This window comes from Mauremys mutica, chromosome 5 (assembly GCF_020497125.1).
Source record: "Mauremys mutica isolate MM-2020 ecotype Southern chromosome 5, ASM2049712v1, whole genome shotgun sequence".
In the NCBI taxonomy this organism is placed as follows: domain Eukaryota; kingdom Metazoa; phylum Chordata; order Testudines; family Geoemydidae; genus Mauremys; species Mauremys mutica.
In genome coordinates, this window is record NC_059076.1 from 38,235,640 (window position 1) to 38,247,688 (window position 12,049).

Here is a 12,049-nt window from a genome sequence, read left to right on the forward strand (position 1 = left end):
AACAATGAGTCAGGGCTTATTTAATCCAACTTTTCTAGAAACACCCTCACACGAGGCAAGCAGGCCATCCCTAAACAAGGCTGCTTAGAAATCCTAGGAGTTGCCCCAGGGCCCTTATGCCTCTCTCGGATCCTTGCAACAATCTTGCTAACACTTTAGTGGACATGCCTAGGCAAAATTATGGAGAAGCGGAGGCCGCCATAGACCTGTTGTCCCCCCTTTAGACCACTGAGCCAGAATCTAAAAGCCAGCGTGAGTCTGGATGTTCAGTGACACAAAGGTTGTAGTGTCTGCCAGAGCCAACCCAGATAGAACTGCTAGCTGTCTATCACTTCAGTGTGAGCACCTTTTCAGTCAGGGTGAGATCCTTTAGCCGTTCTTCACCAACAAGTATCCACAAGGCAGAGGATGATGCAGTTTAACATCATTCCCAGAACTAATCTCTTTATTTACTCAATACAGGTCGAATAGGTCAATGGTAAAAAAGCAAAATTGTAATATGAAACTGGAACAGTCTCTGTTTAATTATTCTGAATCTGTACAGACGCTCCCTGGGTTACGCAAACCCGACTTAAACAAAAAGTTCCGTAAGTTCCATAAGCTTTTTTTTTTGCGCGTAATTTTCGGTATACGTTCCCGACTTACGCAAAATTCGATTTACGCAAGGGATTCCAGAACGGAACGCTTGCATAAGTTGGGGAGCGTCTGTACTTTAATTTTAGGTAGCTCTAATTTTTGGGTAAATTAATTAATGTCAGTTCAACAATGGCCTGAAGAACTCCATGTAGCTTGAAAGCTTGTCTCTTTCACCAACAAAAGTTGGTCAAATAAAAGATATTACCTTTCGCACCTTGTCTTAGTTCAGCAATGATGCATAAACATTTTCAACTGCATGGTTAAATGGTTATTATAACCAATATGCCTGGAAGCCAGCAAGATTACTTCATTTTTTCCAACTCAGTTTATAAATTGCCATAATGGCTATGCAGGGTGGGAAAAAATGGAATTTTTTTCCAAGAACTATAAGATATCTTGAATTTTTTTTTTTAAATATAGCTTGGTCTGTTTTCTTACATGGAATAAAAACACTGAAATGAAACAAAGTAAATATATAAGAATAGTTGTGAGTGGCTAAAATCATTGAGTTGTTCAGACTATTTTGGCCTCAAAATTATTCAGCTTCACTTTCTATACCTTTGACTTAAATTACTCATCAGAATTCTTTTATCAGATACAGGAATGAACCTTCATAAATTCACATTATTATGATTAGCATTCTACCACTGGATATTTTCCATCACTCCCAGGTACTAACAAATCAGTTGTTTTCACATCTGCTTGCAACTCATATTTCCCTAAAGGATCTCGGAGATCATATTGTTTTTTTCCATTTTCCAATGTACACTCTCACCTTTTCCCTTAAGGACTTACACAATTCACTTTAGTCAATCAGTTCTTATTGATTGTTAAGTCTCACTCATTCCCCATCTACCTTTGCTTTATTAGATACATGATTTGCTTTCTTTCCATTTGTCTTGTCAGCTGCTTGCTGTTCTTTCCACTACTGTTGCCTCATAGTTCTCATTTAAGCTTTGTACTTTTGATCCGTTCACCTTTCATTCCAGCTAAAGCCTAAATTATCCTACTCTTAGTTTGTGCCTTTTCTGTGCCAGACTGTACTCTTGAGAGAGAGAGAGTCCAACTTCCAGTGGGCCAGACTACCTCCTTTAAATCCTTCCCTAAAAGTTAGTTCTTTCATTATATCATCCCAGGTTTCTCTCTCAGATAACGTCTCCACGACTACTTGTGATTTAGCTGTTTATCCCAGAGATCATATTTGTCTATGGTAAACTGGAAGCTCCTTGGCACCTATGTAGCACAGGCTTTATACATTAATTGTGACTGGATAAGCTCCCTTTTTATTAGAGATAAGCAAAGGTACAGGATTCACTTTGCAACTGTCACCACTTAGCCAAACCATGCTGGTTAGTTTGTGAGGTTCACATACTTCTTCAAGGGCATGACCAGCTGCCCCTTGACACCTTATCTTGCCTGATTTCTGAGACACTGACATGCTAGTGGCCAAACATCCCATTCCCTCTTCCTTCTTGGGCCAGGTTCCCCCATCCATGGATCTCCAGGGATGTCAAGTGGCTATTTCCTAATGCAACAACATCAAGGAGGCAGCCCTGATCCCCAAAATGTGTTCAGGAAGCAGCCTGCTCCCCAAACAGGAGAGGAGAAACGGAAACACTTTCGTTGCAGCCAGCTTCTACACTGATTACAGGGGAAGCCTTATAGATTGCGTAGCAAGGTAACTGGGGAAACACTGGGGATTCCCAAGTGCCATACATTAGGGATTATACAACATCCTAGGTGACTCCCCAAGGATTTTTCTAGCTACCAAAGTTAGAATATGGTGCAAGAAACCTCTCACCTTTGCACTGCTGCTGAAGGAATGCAACGACTGTGTGAGACTAATGACTTTCCAAAGTGGGCAGGATGAAGGCAGGGCTATAGCAGAGTCAGGGATCAAAGTAAGAGGGAGCACAGGGAAGTGCAGCTCCTAATTATTTTCTTCTCTTGGGCTTGAGCGGGGAGATCAGCTCTCCCTCCTCACACCCCTGTCTATTCCTCCTCCTATCATGCCAGCAAGTTAGAGGTGCTTAGCCAGTATGTTCCCAGTATGTTTCCACTCCACATTAGCTCACTCAGTTACAGGGGATGAGGCAGTAACCTCAAAGAGACTGTACTTCAGCCCAGTGTTCTGGACATATTGAACCAGTGACTTCAAAAGCCTTCTCCCTGACTTCAGACCAGCAAGACAGAGGTCCATAGTCATTCAGAATTCCCTTTTTCTTCACATCAGCCCAGTCAGCTACAGGTGCCAAGATGGTGAGTGACATCAGGGGCCTGCTGCTTGACATCAAACCAGGAAAATTGAGGTGTTGAGCTAGTGACATCATAGATACCTGTATCTTGACACGAGCCCAGCAAACCAGAAATGGTGAACTAGATAACTCACAGATATGTGACCTAAATACAGTCTAGCAAGTTAGAAGTTCACAGCCAATGAGCTCACAGCATCCTGTGCTCTGACATCATGCCAACAAGGCAAAACTGCTGATCCACTAACCTCAGGGAAACTCATACCTTGCCATGAGTCTAGCAAGATGGAGGTGCTAAGCCAGGAATTCCCAAAGACAAAGAAAAAGTACTGTACAAACTGGAAGACTAATATTAACTTCATTTTCTCTACAGGAAGATCCTTCCCTCCCCACCAGCATGGAAGAGGGAAGTCCTTCCTCTGCCCTACACTACAGGTGGGAAATAATGGGGGGGAGCGATAGCTCAGTGGTTTGCACATTGGCCTGCTCAACCCAGGGGTGTGAGTTCAATCCTTGAGGGGGCCATTTAGGGAACTAGGATAAAAAACTGTTTGGGAATTGGTCCTGCTTTGAGTAGGGGGTTGGACTAGATGACCTCCTGAGGTCCCTTCTAACCCTGATATTCTATGAATGGTTCTGTCACTCCTTTTCCTCTTCTGGAACCCCATGGAGGGATGGGCGGGTAGATATGTAAGTGCAAGACAAGTTCCTCTGTGTAGTTCCACATTCTAGAAAGATTAGATCACTTCCTTTCAGGACACACAAGATATAAAAACACTTAACTCTATTTGCTCTATTTTCATGTAGTTTAGGGAATTTCAAACTCACCATCTGCAAGAACTGTTTCATAGATGCAAGACAGTGACTCCTCGACTTCTTTATTCTGTGGTTCATCTAAGAAAAGAAAGATCCTTTAATGGATGATATCTCCCTGAAAAATCTTGAAATGGGCATCTCCCTGGCCAGCCTCCCACTGGTTCTTAAGTTGTTTCTTTAAATGTTTAATTCTGTACTCTAGCAAGGACAGTTCTGATGACCATTGGTGGGATGAGAACTACTGTAGGAACAACTTACTTAGCAGTATATATTACAGATTTCTTTTAACTGAAGCTACAACAGAGGTTTTCTTCCTAAAAATATTAAACCCTGCTTCTTATTCAGCTACATTCCTCAACTTACATACTAGGAGTGAGTAATGTATTAGATGTTAGTTAATTAGTAATTTTTTTTTTACTATGTGGAATAGGTAATAAGATAGCATGAGTGAGAAAAGAAAACTATACTGGCACAGTTTATACTATGAAATGCAAAGCTTTGCCACTCTAAGTCCATATGGTCAGTGGTTCAGTCTTCACAGTCTCTACCTGTCACTTTAACCCCAAAATTCTTCTGCACTCCATCACCAAAATGAGTAGCGTACCAGCTATGCTGCTGTAGGAGCCTGGCAGGCACAATACAAAGCTTGTTTCACAATTTGATTATTCATTTGCAAATGAAAGTAAACTTTCATGGGGAGGGTCTCCTTGCTTCTCCCTGCAGCAGGAGAAGTCCTGAGCAGCATTTGGTAAAAGAAAAAAATCAACGGCTGCTGGAGAGGAAAAAGGGAGGGTGGAAAATAAGACATTACTTAGATGCCACATGATGGAATCTCTCACTCAAAAATTAGGAAATGCCAGAATTGAGATTGCCTGTGCAACTTTAATTCAGCCCTCTTGTGCATGTGCATTAATTACAAAAATCACATACAATTTTTTTCTTATGTCCTAGGAGGATGGATGTGCTCTGGAGGTGATTTGTGGCTGTGTAGTGAAGGAGGTTGTTGTCTGTAGGACCTCTGCCTCATTTGTTACAGAAGTTGGAAGGTGTGCGGTTAGTGAGGCTTGGGATTGCAAAAAGAGAAAGAATAGTCTCATAGTTAAGTTCTTGTGGTTAAGGCAGTTGAGTGCTGTTCAGAAGAACTGGATTCTATCCGGAGTGGAATGACATTTTTCTACCAAAATTTGTTGGCAAAAAAAAATAAAAAATGCAGATTCGGTGATCCCCAGACATTTCATGAATTCCTGTCAGTTTTGCCAAAATGTTTGCATAGAAACAACAAAAATATTCTGAGAAAAAAATCAAAACATTTTGATTTGACCTTTTAAAACAAAACATTTCAATTTTTCAGTTCAAAAAGACTTTTCATTTCAAAATTTTCTTTATTTTCTAACAAATCAAAAATGTTTTAAAATGCTCAAAATCTAAAACTAAATGTTTCATATTGGGTCAAAAAGAACATTTTGTATGACCCAAAAAGTATTTTATTTTTCAACTTCTCAAAACTGCCAATGAAGCAAAAAAAACAACAACAGTTATTTGCTTAGCTCTAATTCTATTCCTGCCTCTGCCACATAGTTCCTATGAGATACTAGGCAAATCACTTAAACCAAGCTTTTCAGAGACAGTCAACTAATTGTGTGTTCCTCATTTGGTGAGTATCCAACCTGAAATCCTGGGGTCCAATTTGCAGAAATGCTGGGCATACAGACGTCAACTTTCCCCGGTACCAGTGGGTGCTCGCGCCCCGCCCCTCCCCCCAACTCCACCCTTAATACTGGCATTTCCTACTTTTGATTTGCCTAACTCTGTAACCTTAATAATGTTTATTTTAACACAGGGGGTGTGGGGGAGGGGTTGGGTGTGACACAGTAATTTCACTGAACACGAAGTGAAATTCTGTTCTCAGTTACACCAGTACTTTGGTATCCTAAAGGTTGATTGTCTTTAGTATTATCTTAAGCACCCATGACAACTTTTTCATTAAATGAAACATAATGACATTTATTTTTCCTAATTTCCCCATGAAGACTACAAATGATGTTTAAGGTTGCAGTCAAAATAGTGTGCCAAAAGTACACAAAGAATGCATTTCAAATGTTCTTCTGAGCTAATAATTCTTAGCTAATTAATAAAAATGATTAAAATATAATACAGAAAAATGTCAGTAGTATCTTACAAGGAGGATAGACACCACCATTGTATAGCCCTAGATTTATAACCTCTCAAAATACTTGCTGGAAATCTTAAGCCCCTGCTATTTGGAAGAGTTAAAAACCTCTCAGGTCTGTAATTAAATATTAACTAATGGCTGTCCTCCTTTACACTATACAGTTCGTTTCTAAATGCAAACAAACTTGGACTTAGAGGGAAAATAATCATAAAACCACTAATTAATTTAAAAAGTAAGAAATGCATAAACCCATATAAACAGCAGTTAGTAAACTAAATCTGTTCATTAGATTTAGTGCATACAGTATAAGACAGCAACGTTTAATTTTCTATTCATTTGAGATATATCATCAGTAAAACTCTTTATAAACTTGCCCTATTAGCTGAGAAATTTTTTTTTAAATGTCAGTGTATTCACTTTACCAGGTGTAAGCAGTTTTCATCCAATTAGTGTCTGAAAGAAGAGGAAAACATTGCATACTCTATACATACTTCATTATCCAAGGGCACAGGTCATCACAAATGGTTAGACACATCAAAACCCAAACTGCCAAAAAAGTTACAGAAATCAGATTATTTGATGAGGAAAGGCCTCTGGCTTTTTCAGGATTAAGAAAAGAAGGGGGAAGTCAAGAAGTTTAATTAGCAAGAGACTGGCAGGCTCAGGAGCTGGGTTATTGGCTATAGAGTTTTTCACATCCAGCTCAATTCCAGTCCTTGTTAGAAACATCCATAAAAATTATCATGCCCCAGATGAAATGAGTCAGTGATAGTGAGCAAGACAATATCCACATCACAAATACAATGCCACCATCACAGTGGCATCCTTGTAATCAGTCTGCGAAGCTAAAGTTTGACATATCATGGAGATGAACATCTCCGGAAGTCCTAGGAGTTGTCCCCTCAGAATAGTTCTGAGATATATTGGCAGGGCAAAATGGAAAAGCTTACTGTTTGAGTCTGGATGAAGAGAGGACTTCAGTTCTCCAAAAGCCCCTTCCACAAGTAATAAACTCACCCAGTTTGTTTTTGTTTTAAAACAGAAAATTTAATTGGCATTTGAGACATTGCTCACTGAGTACAATGTTTCATTGACTTAAATCACTTAGAGTGGTGTCCACAAGAAAGGTCAGCATTTTCCCAAGACCTCGTTCCATTCAGACAAAGGGGCTCTCTCACTGTGGATCCTTTCTAGCTGAATATTAGTATCATTTAGCATTTCAGTTTTGGGGTTTTGTTTTTTTGATAGACTGCTTGCTATTGTCAACATGGTGAAATCCTGGCCCCAGTGATGTCAATGGCAAAACTCCTATTTACTTCACTGGGGCCAGGATTTCACCCCCTTGTTAAAAATTATTTAGCACTAGTGGCCTGCTGTTTGCTTAAGAAAGTTCAAATTTTTATTAATTATTTATAGTCCAGCACTGGTGTGAATTGGACTTTGTAGTCAAATAAGATTTATAATGTTATGAAGGGTCTACATAATACATGTCGTAGTGGATTCAAAATGCTCAGTAGAATAGGTATTTGAGCATTTGGGACAAATTTATCCCTGGTGCAATTCCAGTGAAATCAGCGTCTTTACACCAGCAATAAATGAATGTTATCATCTTTATATCAGGAAACTGATACAAGAGGCTCAGTAGAAATATAGGGGTTTAATTTTTTTTCCTCTGCCCTGAGAAAGTGTAGTAAGCAATGAACTTGAATTTGGTGTGAATCTTTGCCTATTTTAAGCTCTATTTGCCTCAGCTTGTTTGCATTTTGGACTACTAGATATATGACAACTATACATTTGCAATACTGCAGTGTTTCAGAGCTGCATCCTGTTAACTGATGCAAAAGCAGTTTTTCTAATGTTGTTCTTACACGGACAACATGTGTGGTAGTATACTCATTACATTTTAGTCAAGGATTGGAAGTCAATGGCATATTGTTGTCTCAGGCAGAAGATATGTTTTCATTTTGTGAGGCTCACTGCCTAGGCCAATGGAGAGTATGGGTACAATTTTCAACCTTGATCACTGCTGTCTGCCTGCTTTCAGCCTTGGCTCAGCTGTCATCTCTTCACATCTCTTGTGCTGGGTCACCTTTGGAACCCCAGCACCTGCCAAGTTTACTGTTGCCCCACAGGAGCTGAGTTCACTCTCGGAGTCCTTTCTGAGTCCAATTACCTCTGGTCCCTGGCACTGCTCCTTAGGTCCAGCTACAGGACAGTGTCAAAGCGCGGACTTCCAGAGCCCCTCTCTCAGGGCTGCAGTGCCTGTCTGTCTACCCTAAACAAGAGAGGAAAAAGGGAAGTCTACTCTCTGCCTCAGCCTAGACGTGCTAGTAGCCTCTCCTCTTAGGCAACTGCTCTGCGGCCAGCTTCACCTTTTTTAAGCTCCCCTTCTCCAAATAGCACATGCTCTGCAGGTGTGCCTAATTGGCACTGCCTGAGTGCAGGAATGGTTGTTAGACTTGCTGTCATTGGGATAGGGGCATATCTGATCACGGTCACCCTAATTCCTCGTTTAGGTATCTATGGGGCTGATGTAGGTGGCTAAATGTTGCTTTAGGCATCATTATTTAAGTGCTCAATTTTAAATAAATGGATTTCTCCTGTATCATGAAAAAAGGGCCCTCTTTTTCTTTGGGAACAGGCTGGTAGGAGAAGAGAAAAGGACTGCTGTGTTTATTTTTGTCAACACCATCAAATAAAATAGAGCCATTAAAGAGAGTGCTAGATGCTAAGATTCCCAAGTCCTAGATAGATTCAAAGTCCTACCAAACATTCTCATAAAATTATAAGTTCATTTTAGAAACATTACCAGAGAGGTATCTATAGAGTTTAAAATTTTCAAAATCTATCCTCCCTTTTTGCATCTGCAAGATGAGGACAGAAATAACTGCAGAAACAATTTATGGCATTTAGAGATCTAAGTATCTAACTGCACATGCAAATCAATTACTGTACTTAGTTGTAGAATCTGTCTAAATTGTGCCTACAAATGATCGCGGGAATAAAACCAGAGGCCCAATTAAGTCTAGGCTGAAAAACCAGGCCAATAGGATCTCTTTCTTAATGAATATATAATAGTAACCATAATATCTAGGAGAAAGTACATGCCTAGAATCTTGGCTGTCTGCAGTGTCAGGTTGACAGCTATTCTAGAGTGGTGAGAAGCGGGGGGTGGAGGGGAAGAGAGGAGGGGGAAAGGCATAGAGTAAAACACAGTGTTGATCTGTACTTTCATCAATATTAAGAAAAGGTGAGGCAAAGAAAAGTCAAAATACTAAATTAGTAGAGTCACTTTGCATTAAAATTGAACACACGGTTATATAGAAGAGTAAATAGAATCTTAGTTGCTAGCTTGGGAAAATACAACCTCCTAAGTCCTAAGTTTTCTGTACAGCCTATATTTCTAATGACACGTATTCAGGCAGTTAAAAAAACAGAAGAAAAGGTTTAATTGAGCTGCTCAAGAGACATCACTGTAAAAATGCTCACGCCTTTTAAGAAGTCTTGCTATGCCAATCTCTTAACAGCAAAAATATTTGCATTCTTCCTAGCACTAAATAGGAACATAGTAAAATCTGCCACCATCCAGGAAACATATGTTACATAGCATAATCTCTGAGTCTCAGTTCCTCATTTGCTCCCCCTATGTATGCTCTCAACCACAGACAGCAAACCCTCCTGATTTTAGGTTTTCTTTGAATCATGCTATGCTGTGAACTGGATCTCTACTGGGTACATTATCTAACTATCAACTAACACCTTTATTTGAAGTGTGCATGTTAATTAGTATTATTTATTTAGCTAGCACAATAAGAGTACACAGCTGGAGAGCAGTGCCAAAGGGTTGAAGTTGGCACAATCTGGTGTGGTAAAGGATATTTCAGCCAAATGAAGAGATATGGAGCTGGATTTCTTGGTCCATTCTATCCACTTCATGCTGCTCAGACAGCACAAAGAGAATAGAGTCCCGCTGGAAATTAACTAGCAGAGAATCCCCTTGCCCAGAACTCCCTCCAGGCGTAAAGCCAGAAAACCCTGCTTCTGTGCCAGCCACCCACTCTGACGTAGTGGCATGGCACGGCAGAGTTTGTTAACACCTAATCTACATTGATGTAAAGTCTGAGAGTTTGTAAACCAGTGATATAAATCAGAACAGGCCCTCTTCTGTTCTATCTAATGCTAGGACTAGCCCAGTACTGAATCATGGAGCCAAAATCAGCTGCCAAATGGCCTCCTGTGACCTGAAATGAATGGAACTCAGCTGCAGAGAACTGATGCTGTGGTGTCAGATATTTAATACTGAAATGTGCCATGGAATACATGGGTTTTAAGGAGAAGAATGGGAGAGTTTTATGAATATTGATTAGGAGGCATAAGAGGTATTGTGCAAGGTGGTACAAATGTGCAGACTGAACAAATTAGCGGCAATTAATAATGTTATGAGAAAATGGAAAAGAAAGGAGTAAAATATATATAATTTTGTGTTCTGTTTGGTCACTATGTCAAAAGTTGTTGCAGAAACAGAGGGGATAAGAGATAGGTGATGAAAATAAGAACATAAGAATGGCCATACTGGGTCACACCAAAGGTCCATCTAGCCAAGTATCCTGTTTTCTGACAGTGATTATTGTCAGGTGCCCCAGAGGGTATGAACAGAATAGGTAATCACCATGTGATCCATCCCCGTTGTCCATTCCCAGCTTCTGGCAAACAGAGACTAGGGACACCATCCCTGCCCATCCTGGCTAATAGCCATTGATGGACCTATCCTCCATGAATTTATCTAGTTCTTTTTTGAACCCTGTTATAGTCTTGGCCTTCACAACATCCTCTGGCAAAGAGTTCCACAGATTGACTGTGCAGTTGTGTGAAGATTAAAATGAGATTTGGGTAGGCTGACCAGATGTCCCAATTTTATAGGGACAGTCCCGCTATTTGGAACTTTGTCTTATATAGGCGCCAATTACCCTACTCTCCCACCCCCCATATCCCCGCCCTGATTTTTCACACTTGCTGTCTGGTCACCTAGGTGTGGGCAGACTACCACATGAAGAGAGACTGAAAACCTTGAAAGTATTTAGCTTAGTGAAGAGTAAGAGGAGACATGATGGAGGCATACAAAACATTGGTATACAAAAGGTACCTCTTGTCCTTTCATTGAAAAGCTACCAATTTAAAACTGATAAAAGGAAAAAAAGGTTTTACAACATCCGTAAATAATCTGTGAAAATCACTACCACAGGTTATCATTGAGACTGCTTAGCAGGATTCTAAATAAAAGATGAATATGGATAATGCAAACATCCACAGCTACATTAGACAGAAGTAAACAATATAAGAGATGTACATCTTTATACTTCAGGGCATACCACTAACTGATACAGATTAGGAAGAAACTTTCATTGTAATCAAGTGATTTTCATATTTGTCCACTACAGCATTTTTTTTTGCACCTTCCACTGAAGCAGTTGATACTGGTCACTATTAAAAGACAGGATATTGTGGGTGCCTTGTCACTTTACGTTGTCATAGTCTGCAGAATGACACTGTAAACCAATGCTTTGTGACTCTGACCAAAATGAAGAAACACCTTTCTTCTAAGAAACTGTATTTGTTTTTTTAATAAATGTTTGCAGTTTCCTGTTTGCAGTTTCCACTGATGTGGAAGTACAGTCCCTGTGCTAAATTCTCCTCTTAGCTATACTCATGTGATCCCATTGATTTCATTCCCATGAATGACAAGGTTACTGAGCCAAAGAGCTCTTTCCTATTTAATAGTCAAGCATCAGTAATGCACTGTAGGAAGGTGCAGAACTTTTCTGATGACTCCTTCGGGAAGCCAATTTGGGTGACTCTGATTAGCTTTACACCAGAACATGAAAGGAAAGAGAGGCCTTGAGGGAAAGGTAGGAGCTCCTAGCGCAGAGTTGGCCAAACTTACTGATCCTCCAAGCTGCATATGATAATCTTCAGAAGTTCAATAGCCAGGCGCACCTGCTTGGGGCTTCTGCCCTTCGACAGGGTGGTGGGGCACCTGCCGGGGCCTAGGCCTTCAGCAAGAGGGCAGGTGCCTCATGCAGGGCTGAGGCACCTAGACCCCCACCCCACTGGGCAGAAGGGCCTAGTCCCACCACCCTGCCACAGGGCAGAAGCCCCAAGCTCTTCCCCTTCC

The 12,049-nt window shown here is 40.5% G+C and overlaps 1 protein-coding gene across 2 annotated transcripts in view; it reads right to left on the minus strand.

The window, feature by feature from the left end:
• The window catches only part of BANK1 (B cell scaffold protein with ankyrin repeats 1), a 274,622-nt gene that overhangs the window by 220,831 nt on the left and 41,742 nt on the right, over nucleotides 1–12,049 (minus strand). For both annotated transcript variants that reach the window (XM_045017387.1, XM_045017388.1), the window contains exon 3: nucleotides 3,717–3,782. In XM_045017387.1, the coding sequence (XP_044873322.1) occupies nucleotides 3,717–3,782 (66 nt within the window). The remainder of the gene's footprint in view (nucleotides 1–3,716; nucleotides 3,783–12,049) is intronic.